Source organism: Phocoena sinus, chromosome 10 (genome assembly GCF_008692025.1).
Source record: "Phocoena sinus isolate mPhoSin1 chromosome 10, mPhoSin1.pri, whole genome shotgun sequence".
Classification (NCBI taxonomy): Eukaryota; Metazoa; Chordata; class Mammalia; order Artiodactyla; family Phocoenidae; genus Phocoena; species Phocoena sinus.
Window position 1 is genome coordinate 26,656,076 of NC_045772.1, and position 22,630 is coordinate 26,678,705.

General features: G+C 43.1%; 1 protein-coding gene across 1 annotated transcript in view; it reads right to left on the reverse strand.

Annotated features, from left to right (window-relative positions):
• The window catches only part of PLXNC1 (plexin C1), a 142,446-nt gene that overhangs the window by 57,028 nt on the left and 62,788 nt on the right, over positions 1 to 22,630 (reverse strand). The window contains exons 7-11 of the mRNA XM_032646827.1: positions 19,282 to 19,369; positions 17,166 to 17,268; positions 16,924 to 17,025; positions 5,452 to 5,591; positions 1,649 to 1,828 (exon numbers count right to left, since the gene is read on the reverse strand). Coding sequence (XP_032502718.1) covers positions 1,649 to 1,828; positions 5,452 to 5,591; positions 16,924 to 17,025; positions 17,166 to 17,268; positions 19,282 to 19,369 — 613 coding nt within the window. The remainder of the gene's footprint in view (positions 1 to 1,648; positions 1,829 to 5,451; positions 5,592 to 16,923; positions 17,026 to 17,165; positions 17,269 to 19,281; positions 19,370 to 22,630) is intronic.

A 22,630-nucleotide genomic window follows, 5' to 3' on the forward strand; every position in this document is an offset into this window, starting at 1 on the left:
TTGGGCTTCCCTGGTGGCACAGTGGTTGAGAGTCCGCCTGCCGATGCAGGGGATGCGGGTTCGTGCCCCGGTCCGGGAGGATCCCACATGCCGCGGAGCGGCTGGGCCCGTGAGCCACGGCCGCTGAGCCTGCGCGGCCGGAGCCTGTGCTCCGCAACGGGAGAGGCCACAACAAAGAATCCTCTTATTTTACAACAAAGGAGAACACTGGTGGCTCAGAGCACAGCACCCTGGGCCAGACTGCCCCGAGCCTGCAAGCTGTCTGAATGCTCCCCACCTCAGTTTCCTCACTGGCAAAAAGGGCTACTCATAGCGGACCCCTTAGGCTTGTGAGGATTTCTGAGTCAACAGATCCAACACACCAGGCACGTGGGGAGTGCCGCGTCAATGTTTGCTTTTATTTATAGGAAGGATTGAGACCCACGGCAGAGAGTGCCATGCTAGAGTGTTGGTTTGGACATTTCAGTTTTCCTCATGCCACTATTACCGGCAGAATTGAAGTCCCAACACCCAGTACCTCAGCATGTGACTGTATATGGAGATAGGACCCTGAAAGAGGTTAAGTAAGGTTAAATGAGGTCATTAGGGTGTGCCCTAATCCAATACGACAGGTGTCCTTATAAAAAAAGATTAGGACACAGACAAGCACAGAGAGAGGACCATTGTGAAGGCATAGACAGAGGATGGCCCTCTACCAGCCTAGGAGAGAGGCCTCAGAATAAATTAACCCTGAAAGGGCCTTGATCTTGGACTTCTAGCTTCCAGAAATTTGATGCAATACATTTCTGTTATTTAGCCATCCAGTCTGTGGCTCTTTGTTATGGCAGCCCCTGCAGCCTAATACATCCACCTCTCACTTCATCTTAAATAGGAATATCAGAAGGATTTTCTTCTTTTTCTTTTTCTTTTTTTTGTTAAAACAAAGCTGCATCTGTAGTTTCACCTAGACAGTACTTTGAAAGTTAGCTTCATGCTGTGTTAGGTGGAGAAACTATCTTTAGGGTTATATTCTAAAATCTGAATGTGAACTTAAATTCAGCTAAGGGGGAGTTTTTTCTTTTGGGTTTTTTTTTCTTAATGTAAGAGTCACCTGAAAAGAGTTTCTTTGGAATTTCCATCTCTCACTTAGGGAATATCTTTGAAATGTAGATACTGCTTTGCATTTAGATAGCTCCCAATATTTCCTCAAATTATTCAAAACAGCTTACTCTAAAGGTTACAAATTGAAAGATGTAAGAAAGAAGCAGCTTTGTGTCATGGGCGGGAAGGAAATGTAATGAAGAGGGTTATGTATTTGTAACAGAAACCTAGGTTTAGTTACTATAATTGAACAAAAATTTTCAAATGCATAAGGTTTAATACGATCTGAACATAAACCAGAGTCTGAGCAAACATTTTAGCTGTGAGCTTCCCGGCAGCCACAGCTAAGAGTAAAACAAGATGTACTCATAGCGTTTACTGTGACAACGGAAAGCAAGCTGCTTACCAGGTATACCTTTGTTTTCTAAGAATAAATCCTACAGAGGAAATTCTGTGAGGAGAATTTAGATATGACGATTATTTCTATATTTATTTGCGTGAAATCCATGATCTTTATGCATATGACCTTGTTAACCACAACAAGAGAAAAATATGCTCTAGAAAGTACCTGATCCAGGTGGTAGCAGGGTATATGAGGGAACAGAGGGGCAGAGCGATATAAGACAAGTATCCCACCGAAGAACAGCTCCCACCGTCGAACTGGATACACACATCCTTCATTTCTTTTCGGCTTGATGGAAGAGAGAATTTCATATGGGTGTCATTTAGCACGTGGCTAACCTGTATCCTAGAAAGGAGTAGAAAAGAACTCTTCAATGACACGGACCTTAGCACAATTGATTACCCAAGGCGACAGGATATGAATTTCACTTGAACTACAACAGCTCCCAAACTATCGGAACAGCCGCAGGCAACTCCCAATTAATCGGGGTCCACTTACTCAGTATGGGTATTATCTGGGGGCTGGGTTCCTCTTTCTTTTGTGCATTTTTATGTTTTTATTTGCATTTCGCTTAGAAGTGGGGAAAGAAGGAAACGTAACCATTGCCTTTAAGAAGCCCTAATAGAAAGTGGAACGTGGACTAGGTATTAAAGTATACTAAGGAACTGTCATTAATTTTGTTGAGTATGCTAAGACTAAGGCTATATGTCAGACATATATACTGAAGTATTGTACTTATGAGTGAAAGGATATGGTGAGATATCCTGGGATACACTTTTACTTTTTTTTTTTTTTTAATTTTTAAAAATTTATTTATCTATTTTTGGCTGCATTGGGTCTTCATCACTGCACACGGGCTTTCTCTAGCTGCGGTGAGCGGGCGCTACTCTTCATTGCGGTGCGCGGACTTCTCATTGCGGTGGCTTCTCTTGTTGCGGAGCATGGGCTCTAGGCGTGCGGGCTTTAATAGTTGTGGCACGCGGGCTCAGTAGTTGTGGCATGCGGGCTCAGTAGTTGTGGCTCATGGGCTGTAGAGCGCAGGCTCAGTAGTTGTGGCGCACGGGCTTAGTTGCTCCACGGCATGTGGGATCTTCCCGGACCAGGGATCGAACCCGTGTCCCCTGCATTGGCAGGTGGATTCTTAACCACTGCGCCACCAGGGAAGTCCTGGGACATGCTTTTAAAAACTCCAGCCGCCATCCTTCCTTCACTTCCAAAAGTGCGGAGGAGATAGATGAAACAAAATTGGCAGAATGTTAAGTTTTGAAGCTGGAGGAAGGGTACAGAGAGGTTCGTTACACTCTTTTCTCTTGTGTATGATTGGAAATTTCCATGATGAAAAGCTTGAAAAAAGAGAAGTCCCAGTCAAGCACTGGGGCAGGGGCGTGGTAGAACCCAACCCCAGGCAGAGATGGGGATTCTGCTGTTCAAAGAGCAGAGGGCGCAAAACTAAAGTCCTAAAGTCCATGCCAAGAGCCCAGGGGTCTCAGAAACAATCAGCATCAGAACCAAGCTGCCTCCCGAGGAGCTCCAGACTGGAATTTAGCTGGGACTGTCCTAGGTGCTCCTGAAATCTGCAGAGTGCGCCCTCAACACCTTTCAGCAGTCAAAACAAAGCCTTCTACGACATTCCCTCTGTAACCTGCAGCTTCCTCTGTACATCCCATCTACAATGAGCCTCTAAAGCGCAAGTCATGAAGATGGGGTTCTGTCTGAATAATGCTCAGTATAATTATGCCACGTGAGAATCTATTATTATTACTTAAAGGCTACGTGTATGATTATCTACTTTAATGCACATAGCCTTTAAGTAGTAATAACAGATTCTAACAATAAGGCAAATTCAAAAAAATTTGAGTCGGTTTGTACTTATACCACCTCAAATTTACATTCTAAGATTTTATATTCAGAGCAAAGCTCTAGGAAATTCATTGTAAAATGGCTGATCATTAATATTCACACTTATTTATCAGTTTTTGAAGGAGGCAGAAATATGGGTCTTTCCACTACTATCTTATATTTTTCTCTTCAGAGTAATTAGGCATTAAAAAATACCATAATAAAAGAGTTTTAGGATTATGGCATGAACTCAGATATAGGATTAACTGGGTATTATGTTTACTGCTCATGAACTTGGGTTCACCACACAGATGTGGTTACTGAAATGCTACATGCAGAAAGGTCTCTCTTAGTCATTTAATTTAATAACTGCAGTATCTCAAGACACATTCGGAATTGGAATGAGAGCATAAACAGTCAGAAACACGGTAATGCTAGGAAAAACGACTTATTTTCCAGTGAATTTGATTGCCTTTCAGTGAACACACAGGTGTCTAACTTCACAGATTTTGCTACACAAAATGAAAGATTTTTGCAGGGGGGTATTTAGCCAGGATAAATGGTACAAAAATACCTGGGTCGCATAGATACAGCCACTAATGTGTGCTTGATAATTCTGGTAAATAGCAGAACAGAACAGAGCCCCCAGTGAGCAGCTTTTCCCATCAAAATGACAGACATCCCAAATTTACTGCTAGGAGGGGAAGGGGATGGCAGTTAAGTGCAGCAAATGAATTAAAACAGAAAACTCAGTAAATAAGTGTGGCAGATTCAAACAATGTACAAATCTGTTTCGGTAGTTAAGAACCAAAACACCACACTTCAGTGGATTGTCTTCAGCGCGTTCCCACGATGAGAACAAAGTCAGTATTACACTTCACGTAGACTGCAACATCTTTTACTTCAACTTAGCTCACAATTATAAACACTAACAAGCAGAAGACTCAAATTATCTATTATGTTATTATTATTAATTTTTTTTTTGCGGTACGCGGGCCTCTCACTGTTGTGGCGTCTCCCGTTGCGGAGCACAGGCTCCGGACGCGCAGGCTCAGCGGCCATGGCTCACGGGCCCAGCTGCTCCGCGGCATGTGGGATCTTCCCAGACCGGGGCACGAACCCGTGTCCCCTGCATCGGCAGGCGGACTCTCAACCACTGCGCCACCAGGGAAGCCCTATTATGTTATTATTATTTTCTCTCTTTTTGTGGGGTAGCATTTGCACAAGAGTGTTACTGAAATACTGAGATTTTCTTCTCTCAAAGTTTCATTGAAAGGATGTGTTAGGGGAAAGAGATCATAGAAATAATGATGTTCAAATGGTACATTGACCAGATATTTGTGTTGGGATGTTTTGTTTTCCTTCTTCTTTTTTAAATTAATGTATGTTCCACTGAGTTATCATTCGAGCCTGAAACCAATCCAATAAAAAGAAGGCTAAAAAGAATACAATGGGGGCTTCCCTGGGGGCGTAGTGGTTGAGAGTCCGCCTGCCGATGCAGGGGACACGGGTTCGTGCCCTGGTCCAGGAAGATCCCACATGCCACGGAGCAGCTGGGCCCGTGAGCCACGGCCGCTGAGCCTGCGCGGCCGGAGCCTGTGCTCCGCAACGGGAGAGGCCACAACAGTGAGAGGCCCGCGTAACACAAAAATATAAAAAATAAATAAATAAAAATAAAATAAAAATAAAAAGAATACAATGAATCAGAAAATTTCTTTTTTTCAACTGTAATACATTGAAAGTGTGGTCCTATTTTCCTGTAAAATTCCAAAGTGCTCAACTATTTTTCTAAGTGGATCATCTTCAAAATGACGTTTGCTACTTAAATCACTTGATTTTGTTCATGAAAACAAAACAAGACCCCAAGAGGCAACATCCTGGAATTATTGTATACTGAAATTTTGGGGGTAACACGGGACAGATTCTCCCACAATTAACTTTAAATGTGGTGCTTAAATTATTTCACTTATTGAAATTATGTTATATCAAATATGCAGACTAATTGCCTCAGATTGGCACATGGAAATAAATTAACTATATAAAGATTCTAATCACAGTGCTATTCCTTTGATGTAAGTTTTAGCTTTTCACTACTTTACGAAGAATAAATTACTCATATTTCAACTCACACATCCTTATCACAAGTACTGGTTCCTTTCAGGATCATTGTGATATTCGATGCCTGGGTAAAGTTTGCTCCCGTGACGATCACATTACTTTTCCCTAAGGTTGATATTTTCTGTGGCTCAATGGACTTAATGTAGAAGACCTATTGGAAGGAAAAGATTCAAACACAAGATCAAAGCTAAGAAATGGCACTGTTTGAAAAAATCTGTTTATGTGCTGCAGTTCGAAGAGATCACTGGGAAATTACAACATTTTGCAAACACAAGCAGACAGTGTTTAAATGAAATCAGTGAATTCCAGGGAGAGGGCTGAAGACTCATGTCTCTCAACATGCGACAGCATGAGGTCAAACCAATTAGTCTTTGTCTCACAAGACAGTTGAAAATACAGTTGAAGAGTCTGACATTCTGTCTGAAGAGTGAGCTATCACTAGAGTCTCAAAAATGCTCGCTGCCTTCCAGCCTCTGCAGGCTCACAACATAGCAAAATGAAGGGAAAGACGAGCAGTCCACTGACTGTAAGTCAGCACCAGACTCATCACTAAGGTGGAATAAATGTCATGCTGGATAAATTTAATTCCCAAGAAAGCAGTTCCTAGTTTTTGTTTGTTTCAGTAGGCTATCTGAATCAAGGAGTATACTGCAGCGAAAAAAAAAATCTCAAGAAATCAACCTAAGTCACCTAATATCAAGTAGCTGCATGCCTAAACCACTGGGGCCAACCATTTCCATTCTATGGTTTGCAGATACCATCTTCTCTTTGGTACCCATTACAAGCTTTATCTGGCCTTTCTTTATCAAGAAAGTCTCCCTTGGAATCCCTCATAACTGGGGCCCCATCTCATGTAGATTTATGCACCTTACTTCTCTATTTGCAACGTTTAATCAAATTCTCCTTTTTAAAAAGCCCTCTGTTTGATGGCAAGAATCATTTTCCCTTTCAAAGACAAAACAATCCTGATTTCTTTCACTTTTCTCTACAGATGCCACTGTCTATCTTTCTGATCATTTAGTAGTTGTTTCGTAGACCATTTCCAGAAAGTCTATGTTCTTCTACAATATGGACCAAACAGGACAAGATTCTAAGATTCTAGCCAATATAAAGCTCAGCAGATCTTTAGCATGAGTGAATTTTCATACTCACACTCTTGATATTTGAAAACGACCCCCAGGTCCAGAGATGCTTAATCATGTGAAATTTGGCTTAAATCATAAACACAGAGTGTATCCACTTAGAGGATAAAGTCTAGGAGGAAGCCACTTAAGGCACTGGGGGAGCTTTAGTCACATCCAGCACCTGCCTACCACCTGCTTCTTCAAGCAGCCCAGGGTCCTTTGCTCCTCTGTATGTATAATGCTCATCACGACGGACTTGCTGCACTGCTGGGGCTGCCCATCCTGCTGAAAGGATGTTTTATCATTCTGTTCCCTGAGAAACCCAGGTGCTATATGGTAAAGCAGTCACCATCACTCATTATCACTATGGATCGGTTCTGCAGATTGAGGTAAATTCATTGTTTATGTCATCACAGTAATGATGTAATACGACAGAGAATTGATTTCAGTGGCAGAATTTATTTTAATCACTTTAGTAAAGGACTTGAGCCCTGTATTTATAGAATCATGAAGGGCCCGAAAGGGTCACTTTAATTATGCTGCTAGAGTTGACTGCATTTTATGGGGGAAATTATCTGCAAGAGTGGTACTTGGAATGGGGGGGATTAGCGAAGACTTCAAGATAAATCCCTCGCAAATGCCAAGCGTGTGTTGGACAGCAAAAGGCTTACTCTTTGCTCTGACATGATGACAGCTAAGTGAACAGGTATTTGTTAAACACCTACGGGATCCCTAGGACAGCGCTAGGTGTTGTGGAGGACACACAACCTCTGCGTGCACTAGATCAGGGGTGGGCAAACTCCTGGATTTGCCTGGAGCAAATCAAATTCAGTCCGTTGCTCGTTCTTGTACAGACTATGAAAAAACTGCCAAAAGAAGAATAATATTCCGTGACATGTGTAAACACATGAAATTCAAATTTCAGTGTCCATAAATAAAGTTTTTTTGGAACAGAGCCACGCCCGTCATTTGTACGGGTCTGTCTGTCACTGCTTTTGTACTACAACGGCAGAGCTGAGTCTCTGCGACAGAGATCATGTGGTTTGCAAAGCCTAAAATATTAACTGTCTGGTTCTTTGAAGAAAAAAATCTTGCCAACCCCTGTACTAGAGGATCCACTGTCTTCTTAGGGAAGCAAGAGGCTTTATGTTAAACCTCAATGCAGACTCACATTTATATCCAAGTCAGCTATGATTCTCAGGTTTCTTTGAAGATAGCCCTTCTCACTTCTTACTTAGACTGTTGATGTCTGCTCACGCAAAATTTCAAACATGCCCAGTAAATGCTACTTCTTTGCTCTCATGAGAGGCTAAAGAGAGCCTTATAACTAACCTAAAACAGATTTTCTAAAGGGGATTATATTTTGCTCCTTAAACGGCTCTACAAATACCATCAGAGGACCCGCCACGTCATCTCATTAACTTTTTAAAAATAAATTTATTTATTTAATTTATTTATTTTTGGCTGTGTTGGGTCTTTGTTGCTGCACGTGGGCTTTCTCTAGTTGCAGCGAGCGGGGGCTACTCTTTGTTGAGGTGCGTGGGCTTCTAACTGCAGTGGCTTCTCGTTGTGGAGCACGGGCTCTAGGCTCATGGGCTTCAGTAGTTGTGGCACGTGGGCTCAGTAGTTGTGGCTCGCAGGCTCTAGAGCCGAGGCTCAGTAGTTGTGGCACACGGGCTTAGTTGCTCTGCGGCGTGTGGGATCTTCCCGGACCAGGGCTCTAACCTGTGTCCCCTGCATTGGCAGGCGGATTCCTAACCACTGCACCACCAGGGAAGCCCCACGCCTCATTAACTTATTATTTCCTCTTGGGTAGAGACAGCTACTTCAAAAGGATTTGGTTTTAAAACCTTATTGTTTCGAGAAGTTTCCACTGGCTGTCTAGGAGGGGATCCAGCCCTGGCCTATCTCATGAAAGCAGATGCTTCTTGTCTGCTTGCAAAGAGGGTCAGATTAGTTGTCCTTTGCTTGCTTGGAGAACCTCTTTTAATCTTAATAAGTGCATTAAAGAGCTACCAAGAGGATCTCATTAAATAAACAGCACAGGTATACAAGGAGAAAAAAAAAAAAAAAAAAACAGGGTTCTTATATGGCTGTACTACCTGGCTACAACAAGTCTTAGAAATAAAACATTTTCTATTTTTACTGATAAATATCCTTTAAAAATCTATTACAGACAAAAGGCCAAGAATGATCTCTCCACACACTCAGCATTTTAGATCTATTTCTGTATTTTAATCAAAAATTAATTCACAACCCGAAATGAAGTAGCAGGTCCCATAAGCTGACACATACAAGGGGTTAATTTAAAAACATAATCTAGCTTGATGCAAAGAGATAATTCCTTACAGCCCTACAGTGAAATTCCTCCCTCATCCTATGTCCGAGGATTTCCATTTATTTATCAAATCAAAATACCATTGGCTGTAACCCTTATCGCCCTGAGTTGCCCAGCAATTAACCTCAGAAGAGTCCACTTCCTGTCAGTTACATTTTAAAGACTTAAGAGTTATTTTTAAACGGCTGCACAATTTAAAATTATTTCATAAAATACTATGAGCTCTGGTTGCTCACAAGTTTAAATCACTCCCTGTTTGGTATAAAAAAGCACATTAGAAACTGGTTAACTAGGTAATTACAGAATAGCCAGTTATTTTTATTTATTTTTAAAAAACAAAGTCATTATAAGACACTGGAAATAGCACAACCACTAAGAACTGGAAAGGTCTAAGAGGATTACTCCTGACAGTAAGAGCACTTTTTGTGAAGTCTGACGTCAACACAATTCAAATTACCATGACATTAATGGAGAAACTACCACGATGATTGAAAAGAATGTACCTCGGAAAGAGGTACAGTAGGAAGGCTCAGTTTATTAAGACCAAATTGTACTCTCTTATTCTGTTTCTTAAAAAAAAAAAAATCGGAATATAGCAAAGCTCTCTATAGCCCTGGACCTGAATCAACACTCAGTAAAACATCTCTCAGATTTTCACCTGCGAAATTAGTTCAAACGGGACCGGATAAAAAGTCACATGAATTCAAAACCAGCTGGAAATCTGAAACCAAAGGACATTAGAGAGATGAAAGGGAGCACAACTAATTAAAGGAACGTGTCCTGTAGGGCCCTACAGGGGTATTCGGTTCAGAATTATTTAACATCTTTATTAATGACCGAAAAGGATGGAAGTAATATATTAATGAAATGTATAAATCGAGAAGAGTGGTAACCAGCAGTGGAGATGGTAAAGTGTAAAAGGAGGTGAGACGTGGAAAGAAAACAGCAAAATACAATACCGCCGAGGAAAAATGAAAGCGTTAAATAGAACGAAAAGGTTGTGTCCATCCGCTGCTCAGCCCCCAGGTGAATGCCCCTTGGTGGGGGCCCCTGGGACAGGTCCTTGGGAGACTGGAATGTAACTTGGTCCCGGGAATTGTCAAGAGTTAGAATGCCAACTGAGATGGACCTGGAGACTTCTAAGAAGGTGACAGACCAAGGCCCTGTGCAGAGAGATTAAGGCTTGCTTCTGTGACCTGGGGGACTTGAAGGCGAGGCTGCCGAGGCCAGTTTATAAAGTAGTTACTCTTCGTCACTGAACTTCCCAAATGGGACTCCTGAGACCCGGACGGGGTGCCCAGGACTCTGTGACCAGGGAGGGTAGCGTCTCCCCTCTAGCAGAGACCCCACCACTCAAACCCCACCCCCTTGCTGAGTTTCAACTTCACCGTGAGACTCTTGCCATTCCCCTCTCCTGAAGGCCTCAGTTTCCCATCTGAAGGCTCTTCTGCTCTCCCCGTCTTGGAAAAGATGCCAGCCTTGCCTGGGTCCAACTTCTTCACGCTGACTGTGCCCCAGCCTACCCCCCTCGTCCCAAGGCTTCAATGCTAATGCACCCCCCTGACAGCCTGCCCAGGCCATGGATGGGGCAGGCCGTGCCAGCCTAATGCCAAGAGAAGAAGTCCCTTCCAGACTGACTTCTATCATCAATACTACACTGAGGTCACACAATGTAGAGCAGTGATTAAAGCTGTGGGCCCTGGAGTCAGATTGCCTGGGTTCAAATCTCATGTCTGTCATTTACTACCTACTGACCCTGTGCAAGTCAACATTTGTCTATCAAATGGGGAAAACAGGTCCATTGTGAGGCTCAAATAAAGAGGCACTTTGAGCTCAGGATATAGCATAGGCTGCACAAATACAGGTCACCGCTACTCAACTTAGCACATTCTGGAATTCCTGTGCATAACTTTTTCTGCTGTGCACACTCAGATGCTTCATGAAAATGAATCTTACTTCCTTTAAAATACTGTAAGTTCTACAACGCAAACTCCAAAGGGCACACACTTTGCCTACCTGCCCAGCACACAGCAGGTGTTTAATAAACACTTTTTGAATGAATGAATGAATGAACGAATGAGTGAATAAAGGAGCAATTGGCCATGAACCCCACGGCACCCAGCACAGAGCTAGGCCCACAGAAGCTACTCAACAAGGTACATAATAAAGTTGATTTCATTTTCAAGGCAAGGACCCTGAAAGAGGTGATTTGGATTGCTAGTGAGAAGTTAAAATGCAATCAAAAGGGACGGAGGAAGAGAAGTCACAAGGAAGAGAAAGAATATGAATTCTCCGAGAGCAGGAGAACATGGTTTTGTATGGTGTATTTCTACCCGGCGGTGATAAGCGCAACAAATATTAGAACATCATATCACAGATCTCCACAACCTTTCCTTGACAACAGGAAAGAAGAGCAGCCACCTCTTCTCTCAGCAGGTGGAGAGATATAAGATTGTTCCGAAAAGGAAGGAAAAGAGGTTAGGGCAGGGCAACAGGGCCAACCGTCTCTGACAGAGACTGGCCCTTACAGCTGAAAATACTTCCCATCTAAAGGGCAAATGTAGATTTTTGAGTTATTATCCCTGTTCTGGTGATGCTTTTCCTAACGCAGCCCCCTGGTACATGACAATACGTGCTTTTAGGTCACAGTCAAGGGATGGGTCATAGGGTCATGAAACAGTGTGAGGGCAACAGAGCATAACAGGGGTTGAGCCAGGAACCCTCTCTCATAAATGCCACATCCATGGATGCGCAAATTCATGCACTAAAAAAAAATGTCTTGAAGAGCACTGTACTTGGTATAGGCTCCAGGGTCATTTCAATCTTGTGGGGTTTTTTGGTTTTTTTTGCGGTACGCGGGCCTCTCACTGTTGTGGCCTCTCCCATTGCGGAGCACAGGCTCCCGACGTGCAGGCTCAGCGGCCATGGCTCACGGGCCCAGCCGCTCCGCGGCATGTGGGATCTTCCCGGACCGGGGCACGAACCCGTGTCCCCTGCATCGGCAGGCGGACTCTCAACCACCGCGCCACCAGGGAAGCCCTCAGTCTTGTTTTGTCCCATAATTTCCTGCATCCTTCTGCTCCAGCCAAATCGAATCACTTAGAGTCTCCCGTAATCGGTACCCTGGAATTTTCTGGTGACCCACTATGCTTTTGCAGTGCTAGCCCCTCTGCTTAGAAGACCCACTCCTCTGTCTCCATGTGTCTCTTCCCTCAACTACTGGCTGAAATGCCATCTTGTGTCAATCCATCCATCCATCCATCCAAGACTTATCCAACCACACTGATTAAGCGCTTTTACCTGCCAGGCACTGGGTTTAAATAATCAGGAATGACTAAGCCAAGGCCCCAGGCACAGAGAGGTTCTCTGGGTTTGTATACTGCCTGGTACCTTCCCTAGGTTAATATTTTTTTATATTGTGTTCTTATCTATGTGCTCATGTACATATAAGATTCTTGAGACTGAGGACAAGATATGTGCCCCCCCCCCGCCCGTGGTATCCACGGAGTTCAGTGTAATGGTATCTACTAGGCGCTTGATAAACACCTGCAGAGAGAATCAACCCTAGCTCAGCATCAGGAAGCCCAAGACTATGTCTGTACCATTCACATTTCGCGTCCCCATGCCTGGCACATAGGAAGCACTCAGTGTGTATGTGGTGTGGACGATGCACTGAATGAAAGCCCTCGATGCTTCTCTGCTAGGAATAGAGTGTTCAGTGCTTCATTCAAGGCCAGCATGAGAATCAAACTGGAAACCTGGATTTACACATTCCGCATGATAACGAGAAGACAGCAGCGTCTCACAAAGCATGAGAAATCCCTCCGGAGACAAATACTACTCCACTCCCTATTAACCAAAACTGAGTTTCTCAACTGAGTCATGTATTTAAAGAAAACATTTCAGTATCAACACGATGTCTTTCTCCAGTATGACATTGCTTATATGTGGAATCTTAAAAAATGGTACAAATGAACCTATTTCCAAAACAGAAATAGAGTCACAGATGTAGAAAACAAACCTATGGTTACCAATGGGGAAAGCGGGGGAGGGCGGGTGAATTGGGAGATTGGGATTGACACATACACACTGCTATACATTGGGCTGGCCAAAAAGTTCGTTCAGGTTTTGTTCTCCGTAAGACGTTACAGAAAAACCTGAACAAACCTTTTGGCCAACCCAATATAAAATAAGGACCTTCTGTACAGCACAGGGAACTCTACTCAGTACTCTGTAATGACCTATATGGGAAAAGAATTTTAAAAGGAGTGGATATAAGTATACGTGTAACTGATTCATTTGTTGTGCAGCAGAAACTAACACATCATTGTAAATCAACTCTACTCCAATGAAAATTAATTAAAAATAAAAGATGTCTTTCTACAAAGGCCATTCACAGAGAAGCACTGAAGACAGGTCTGGGCTTTGTTCATTACCACCGCCTCCTGCTCCCTTGGTGGCCCCACTTCTTTTAACCACATAGTGTCAAAAGTCAAAAGGTTCCGTAAGACACAATACAGGAAACCAGGATGCTGTGACCTTACTTTTCCCTTTAAAATAAAAATGCAAAAAGTCATTGTCTGAACCACAACTTAGCGATAGAAAGGAAGACACGATTGATGCATAAAAGAACTGGATGGGGCTTCCCTGGTGGCGCAGTGGTTAAGAATCTGCCTGCCAATGCAAGGGACACGGGTTCCAGCCCTGGTCGGGGAAGATCCCACATGCCACGGAGCAACTAAGCCCATGTACCACAGCTACTGAGCCTGCACTCTAGAGCCCACGAGCCATAACTACTGAGCCCGCGAACCACAACTACCAAAGCCTGCGTGCCTAGAGCCCGTGCTCCGCAACAAGAGAAGCCACCGCAATGAGAAGCCCACGCACTGCAACGAAGAGTAGCCCCCGCTCGCCACAACCAGAGAAAGTCCGTGCACAGCAACGAAGACCCAACACAGCCAAAAGTAAAATAAATTTAAAAAATTAAAAAAAAAAGAACTGGATGAATTTCCAGAGAATTATGTTGAGTTAAAAAGGCCAGTCCCCAAAGGGTACCTCTGGGTGATACCATTTGTTTAAAGTCTTTGACATGATAAAATTATAGAAATGGAGAATAGATTAGTGGTAGCCAGGGGTCAGAAATAGAGAGTGGGAGGGAGGAAGTGGGTGTGACTATAGACAGGCAACGTGGGGGAGACCTGAGGTGACAGGGCTGTTCTGGATCTTGACTGTTGTCACTGTCAATATCCTGGTTGTGATACTGTGCTATTGTTTCGCAAGATGTTACTATTGGGGGAAACTGGGTAAAAGATATATGAGATCTCTCTGTATTATTTTCTCACAACTACATGTGAATCTACAGTTACCTCAAAATAAATTATTTTTCTCCCAAAACAATCATGAAAAAGAAGAACAAAGTTGAAGGACTCACACTTTCTGATTTCAAAACTTATTACAAAATAGTGTCTTATTACAAAATAGAACAGACGTATAGACCAACGGAATGGGATATATAGCATAGAAGTAAACTGTTGCATATACAGTCAAATGATTTTTGATAAGGGTGCCAAGAATATTTAATGGGGGAAAGGACAGTTTTTTTCAACAAACAGTCTTGGGAAAACTGGATACCCACACAGAAATGAAGTTGGATCTTTACCTTACACCATATATGAAAATTAACTCAGAATGGATCAAAGACCTAAATATAAGGATTAAAACTATAGAACTCTTAGAATAAGAGCTTTATGACATCGGATTTGGCAATGATTTCTTGGATATGACACCCAAAGCACAGGCAAGAAAATAAAAAAATAAACTGCACTTCAATAAAATTAAAAACCTCTCTGCATCAAAGGATACAATCAACAGAGTGAAAAGGCAGCTTATGGAATAGGAGAAAATATTTGCAAATCATATATCTGATATGAGGTTGATATCTAAAACATATAAAGACCTCCGACAATTCAACAGCAACAAAAAAACCTGATTATAAAATGGACAAAACGCTTGAATAGACATTTCTCCATAGAAAACATGGCACACAAATGGCCAATAAGCACACGAAAAGAGTCTCAATATCACGAATCAGTAGGGAAATGCAAATCAAAACCACAAGAGAACACCACCTTATACCCATTTAAGACGGATACTATAAAAAAACGAAAACAGCAAAGTGCTGGAAAGAACGTGGAACGCTCATACGCTGTTGGTGGGAATGTAAAACGTCAGAGAGATAAGGAAAACAGAATGGTGTTCCTCAAAAAATTAAAAATAGTATTACCATATGATCCAGCAACTCCACTTCTGGGTACCTACCCGAAAGAACTGAAACAGGGTCTTGAAGAGGTGTTTGTACACACCTGTTTATAGCAGTATGAGTTACAATAGCCAAAAGCTGGATGCGACTCAAGTGTCTATCAATGGATGACTGGATAAACAAATGTAATATATACAAAAAAATGGAACATTATTCAGCCTTAAAGGACATTCTGACCCACGCTACAATATGGATGAACCTTGAAGACATTATGTTAAGTGAAATAAGCCAGTCACAAAAAAGACAAATCCTGTTTGATTCCACTTAACTGAGGTACCTAGAGCAGTCAAATTCATAGAGACAGAAAGTAGAATGGTAGCTGCCAGGGCTGGGAGAAGAGAAAATGAGGAGTTATTGTTTAATGGGTACGAGGTTTCAGTTTTGCAAGGTGAAACATGTTCTGAAGATGGATGGTGGTGATGGTTGCTCGACAATGTGAATGTACTTAACTCTACTGAACTTGTACACTTAAATATGGTAAATTTTATGTTATGTGTATTTTACCAAAATTTTTAAAAAAACAACTGAAACAACAGCAAAAGAGAAGTTTAATTTTTTTTTAAAAGCCACTGCCTTTCTGATTCAAACACCTGTCACTATGCCTTAGTTTCATAAACCAATGGGAAGAGAAATGTGGCTCATCACTTAATAAAACCTCAAAGACTTTAATAAAAGTCTGAAGATACTGGCACACCAAGCTTTCCTAATGCCTTTAATTAACTTCATAATCCATTTTGATTCACATTCCCTTTGCTTGTTACTAAGTTCACCTAAAGTTACTCTCAACTTTTTGGTAGTGATTAAAAATGTGCTACTTATTTATATTGGCACCTGACCTTAAGTAGCAGCAAATGGATACATCAAAGCCACAGATTAGCCAAGAAATAGAAAACTGAGCCTTTAAGAACAAAACATGTTACTGTTTTTAATTTGTCTGTTCCCACTAGACCCAAGGTTAATGAGAACAAGAACTTGTCCTTTTTTTTCACCACATAGTAGATGCTCAATTAACTTCCATCAAATGAATGAAGTCAGCATTTGTGTACTAAATGCATCTACCTGGAAATGTTTACATGGTCATGTTCTCTCTTTTCAAACACATCTGTCAGTTGAGCTTGGTGATTTACTGTGAAGAAAATAAGAGGAATTTCCAAAGAAATTTCATGGAAAGTATTTTTCCATGAAAAACAGTTTTGAGAAGTGAAGAGAAATGTATATTTACTACATAGACACAACTCTTTGTTTTGACATTATTGACTACTGGTTAGATCATCTCTGCAAAGAAAAATAATCCAAAGAGATTCGTTTATATATTTTGCATAGACACACCTAGCCCTCACATACCCCACCCCCCCAAAAAATGCAATCATAACATGTGGTTAAACACTGAAATCCCCTCAGTGCTGTGTGCTCTATACTTCCTTATAACTCTCCCTGAGAGCCACGAAGTCAGATTTAAAATTTTACTTTTACCGGGCCTTCATTTTTCATAATTACAGATTTTTAATTTATTTTATGCGAGTGTGCAGCTTCTGATATATTGAGCCAATTAAATGCAACTTGGTTAAAAACCAAAGGTAAAAAAGGGAATTTGGGTAGAAAGTAAAATAGGGAATTTTTAAAAGGAACCCAAAGTAGCAGGAGATGTTACTGCCATTCAAAGGGGGATTTTCCCATTATCGATATGAAAACAGGGTCTGACCTGCAAGCCCTGGGTGGTTCTGTTACTTGTCTTCTCCTTGAATCTTCCTCCTCCTGCTGTCTTGGGTGGGGCCCATTTCTCAAAAGCCACTGGACAGAGGTCCTGAAATGAAGAATATCCCTTCAACATCCGAACTGGTGGAAAGTCGAAGTTTGAAATAAAGGCAAAAGACAGGCTGGGGCTAGGTGGTCACAAATATTTACTTTTGGTTAAACCCTGTAATACTGAAAATGTCACCTTACCTGGTTCCTCTTGTAATCAGAAGGGTCGCAAGCTGTGAAGGGATGGATACATTTTCCCTCACTTTCACACCAAGCACAGCCAGTTCCAATACATACTGGGCATCTGGCAACACAGAAAACCAACTTAATTCCCGTATTTTTAGGAAAACGTTCATATCCTAGAATTTCCCTCTGTGATGCTGCATGCGAGCATTTAAAAGAAGAAAAAGAATCCCTGGATAGACTGTGATGCACCCAGGGGAGAGAGGACAGTCCTTTGGGGCTAGGGATATAGTACTGACTTTATGCCCTGCTCTGAGCAGCCCTCGGGGCTGATGGACCATCATTACACTTGCTGGGCGGTTGCCATGGAAACCTGAAGCTGGGGTCACCGGGTATGCCAGTAGATAACAGGAACCCACTGAATCTGTTTCTGAATCCAGTTCTGCTATTTGTCTACCTTCAGGTAAGTTTCCCTCTGGAGACTGATCGCCCCCAGCCCCCCCATAAACCCACCCTTACTCACTGGAGCAGAAACACTGCCAAATGCCTGGAAGACAGGAAACTAAAAGTGCTACCTGGCGAGCAGAGAAAACAGGGTGCCAGCGTTTGCTTTTTAATCAAATTAAGGAAGAACTGTGTCTACTAATCAAACAACCATGCATGGATAACAGCGGAAGACTTGAAAAGCACTTAATAGGATAATCAGTGTTAAAGCAAGAACAATAAAAATGGAAATCGAGGTGGGTTTGGAAAGGTAGCCAAAGGAGGCAAAAGGAAGGCTCAGCCCGGGGACAGTGAGAGGACTAGATCAGGGAGAGGGGACACATGTGCGTTTCATGTATTCTTCCAGAAATGCCAAGGCATCCCGAGACTCTGAACTACAGAAATGGCAGTCTCGGTGGGAAAAGAAAGCACAGACTCGCCTAAGGGTTCACCTGCCACCAAAGTGCGCTAGAAGCAGGTTTGTGACACACGCTCTTATCGCTACCCCTCAAGTGTGATGACTTTACTAAGTGCTTTTCGAAGGGGAAGTAGGTACCCAAGGAAAGGGTGCTCCCCCTCTGGGGAGCTGTGGGTCTGAGGTCTGGTTCTTAATTACCTAGCTGCGGACCTGGGGCAAGGCGCTTCCTCTCACCAGGCCTTACAAGTGTGGGTGCAGGAGCTGTGTTCTGTTTAAACTCTCCTTGAGCTACACAGGTCTATGTAACTCTCCCCCTTTTTCTTTTTTTTCCCCATTTTCATGGACTCTCTGTATCAAGTTTGGTGTTTTTCCTCCCTGAATCGTTCTGCTTGTTAGAAATCACTGAATTCAATCCCTCTTTCAAAGTGCAGCGGTGGTAAAGGTGAAGTCCAGCGGCTCCCGTTCATATAGCTGTAGGGTGACCTCCCAACTCAGCATCGAGTTCGAATGCCTTTACCCTGAAGAAACAATGGTTCCCAGACCAGACCCAAAGAAACCCACGTTTGGTACTCACACAGGTGGTCAAGCAAACCACTGAAAGAGCTATAGAATCACTAATAATACAGCTTCCCACTGTTTCCATGGGAACATCCATCCCATCTTGCAGCTGGAAACCCAGGAATCTGGGAGACATATTTCCTCTGTCTTCCGTCCGCTTTAGAAGCAAGGAGTGAGGTGTGGTCCTAACTCAGGGGGGTACGTAGCTCAACAGGGCCAAACGCAGTACAAAAACGTGGGTCACAATTAAGATGTTCTTTTGATGACAGAGACTTCCACTTGTGCTTCTCCTTGACCGTGACTTCCCCTTATCTCATGCTCAGACTCTCTTCCTTGACTCAAATTCCCAAAGCCAGTCTGATCAGGTGAGAACCTAGCAGCACCCCTTCGCCTGTTACTTCAAGGCCACCTTTTGGTTGGAGGGATGTATTTCCCTGTGGGTAAAATACACCCAAGCACAGCTGTTGGCCTCTTCTCTGCTCCACCTCACTTGGCAGGGCTTGAACAAGTCAGCTTATTAGCTCAGGGGCTCTCCTGTCTCCCGTTAGGCCATGCTCCAAAAGGCACCTTGGAAAGTTCTCCTCCACAAAAGAGGTCTTTAGGAAATCGAAGAGTAAAGCAAATAAATACATTAAAACCAATGAGAGAATATTCACATGTTAAATAAAATCTTACTCTCTTAATGATGAGCAGTTGGTAAAGTTGAATCTTTTTGACACACTCCAGGAACTGAAGGAGAACGTCACGTTGACAACGAAAACATCTGGAGCAAAGGGGAAAAAGAAGTCATTGACGGTGGAGCCCTGCTATCGTCAAGCAAAGCTGTAAATGCAAAAATTAAATATCTTTTGCCTCCTCCACAAAGAGGGTGGGGTGTGCCAGCTGTTCGCTAACATTTCAATCAGTACGTGGCTCCTTCCCGGGGGCCATTCACGTCAGGCAGCCGAAGTGCACAGCACAAGCCTCCAAACAGACCCGGGCCCACCTAGCGTTCCAGGCCTCCCACGGACAATCACTAAGAAAAAGCCATTTCACAGCCCATTTACAGCTCATACTCTCCCTGGGATCACTATCTCAGCTTGTAATTGGCCACAGCATAAGAATAAAACAAGTCACCGAGCAAGAACTGCCTAGAACATGATAACCAGAATGTTAGAGAAGAAATCCTGCACCTTCAGAAAAATCCATACTATGGATATTTACCTAACAAACTCCAAAGTGTGGTTCCCATGGGCTGAGAGCCATGATCTTCTTGGAGTCAACTGTTGCCAAATCTATGATGAAGGTTTTCTTATTTGCTTTCGAAAACCTACCCATGGGTTAGAAAACCCCCAAAGAATAAAGTAATAAGATAAAAACTCTGCTAAATCAGCATGAGAGAAATGGCATATTTCCTATACCTCTTTAACTTACATACTCTACCCTAGGTGATCCCTAAATCTGGTTGTGTATCAGAATCACTTGAGAAATTGATGAAAATATAGATTCCAGAGCCACACTCCTAGATATTCTGACTCAGCAGGGCTGGGGGATGTCTGGAATCTGTCTGTAATCTCCCCATGTACTGACTGTGTATAGCCAGGTTTCGGTGAGGCAGCCTGGAGCGGTGCCTTTCAAATCCTGTTGTGGCCAGGGACCAGTGCTACTCTGTGACATCTTCATTGTCACCCATTTTGGCATTAATATCTTCTTCCTTTTATGAATTAACGGGGAGAGCAGATGATGCTTTTAAAATGAAAAGTCTTTCCTTGAGAAATTAAGAAGTTGGCCTAACTTTGTTGGCACCCCTAATTTTTCAACTGAAATATTATTAGTATATGATTCCAAAAGTCTGAGAACCCTTACTTTAAGGGGTTCTCTTCAGCAGGAACAGTCATTCTGAAAGCCAGGATGCCACATAAAATTCTGCTCACATAAAGTGGGTATATGTGAAATGATAATCCTCTGTTCCAAAGACAAGAAGGTTTGGAGGGCTGGCGTGACCTCTCAGCAAGAGCATTTGAACAGACACTTGATAATTGTTAGTAGCATGAACATATGGACAATAAGTACTGAGGGACTCCCAGTGAAAATACATATCAATGGAATCAACAAGTGTCCAGTGATGGAGACTAGCAAGAGTTGTACTTTCCTGAGTATCAACTGTGCACAAAATACTACTGGGAAATATCACAAGGAAACGAATATATATGCTCTCTGCTCTGGAAGCATTCGCAGTTATTCTAGAAGAGATAAAATAACTTAGGTGAAAAAGCACAGTGACAGTATAGTCAAGGAAACACCCTCCGAGTGGTTCAAGTTCCATGCAGCACCTGGGTACCAAGATTGGGGTGCAGGTGGGGAACCCAGAGGGTACTGGAACGATCGGGATGATTAGAGCAGAATCTGTCAAGGCTATATGGAAGAGGTGACTTTTCAAAGCAGAAGGGAGACAGGATTTGGTGAAAGAGGCAAAGCCACTACAGGCCACAAACAAAGGTTTGGCAATGGCCACTGGCTGGCTGAATGCAAGAGGCGGGAAGTGGGTTTGTTTGCCTGCTCAGAATATGGAAGGCATCCAGAGAAAAGGGCAGACAAAGGGTTGGGTTCAGTTGACGGAGGCTGTAAAAACAATCCACTACACTGTAAATCAACTATATTTCAAGTTTTTTAAAAAGATTTTTAAAAATTTTAAAAAGCAATCAATTAGCTTTCCAAGGTGATCTCAAATACTTCCGGGGCTTCCCTGGTGGCGCAGTGGTTGAGAGTCCACCTGCCGATGCAGGGGACGCAGGTTCGTGCCCCGGTCCGGGAAGATCCCACATGCCGCGGAGCGGCTGGGCCCGTGAGCCATGGCCGCTGAGCCTGCGCGTCCGGAGCCCGTGCTCCGTGACGGGAGAGGCCACAACAGTGAGAGGCCCGCATACCGCAAAAAAAAAAAAAAAATCAAATACTTCCGAAGCTTATGTTACAGGTGAGCAAGACCTGCATTTTAATAACCCACGAACTTGACTCTACTTCTTCCTGACCCAGAAGGACTCATGAATCCTCAGTCTGTCCATTGTATTAACTCCTAACCATCCTTTGAATCCACCCACTTCGCTCCACCCTTACCTGTCTTCAACAGTTTCAGCTCTCAGTCCCATCACCCGGTCACTGCCACAGCTTCCCTTCTCTCTGACCTTTCAGAACTCAGCCCTTCCCTCCTCCTGTCCCATTCTCCACCTGCGGCCATTCATTCAACAGAAATTTATTGATCATCAATGGCTACTTTGTGCCAGACACTTTGTACCTTCTTTGGTATCCATTTTCTATCATTCTGCTTTCTACCTTATTTGCCTTGGCCATATAGAACCTCTTCTGGCTCCTCAGACAAAGCTTTTTCTCTCCTTTTGGCCATCACACTAGTTGGTCTCTGACTGCATTACTCTTCCCCTTCTTCTTTGTCCAGCTCAACCCTATTCATCCTCCAGGAAGTTTTCCTTGCCCCCTCACCTGCCCCCCCAAGTCCAGTTAGGTGCCCTTTTCATGTGCTTCCCATGGTGTGCTATGTTTCCTGCATGCTACCCACTGCCCTGTAAGGTCCCATTTACTCATCTCTACCCCAAGAGGCTCTAAATACTGTGAACAAGGACCAGGGGAGTGTTTTCGGTCACTGCCTCCCTACCATTAAGCACAGTGTCTGGCACGTAGATGCTCAGTAAATACTTCCTGTATGAATGAACAAATGCAATGAACTTCAGATGATAAAATATTGGCCGTTCTGTTTTCTCATCTCATCAAGGGCATTCCCAGCTGTTCAGATCTATGAATTATCTAAACCATCCACGTAAGGTCAGCCCAAAGGTCTCTGGCTTGACTCCACTCACCTAACCAACTTACCATCCTCTGTCATTCTCCAGCCACATGTGACTGTGGGGTCCTGCACTCATGTGATGAGTGGAGCAGAGGTGAGCGGGACTGAGGGGAAAAGTGGGAAGCAAGGGGTAGGGGGAGAGAGATTCTACAGTGCGGGACTATTCAGATTCTGTCATTTAACTTGTTT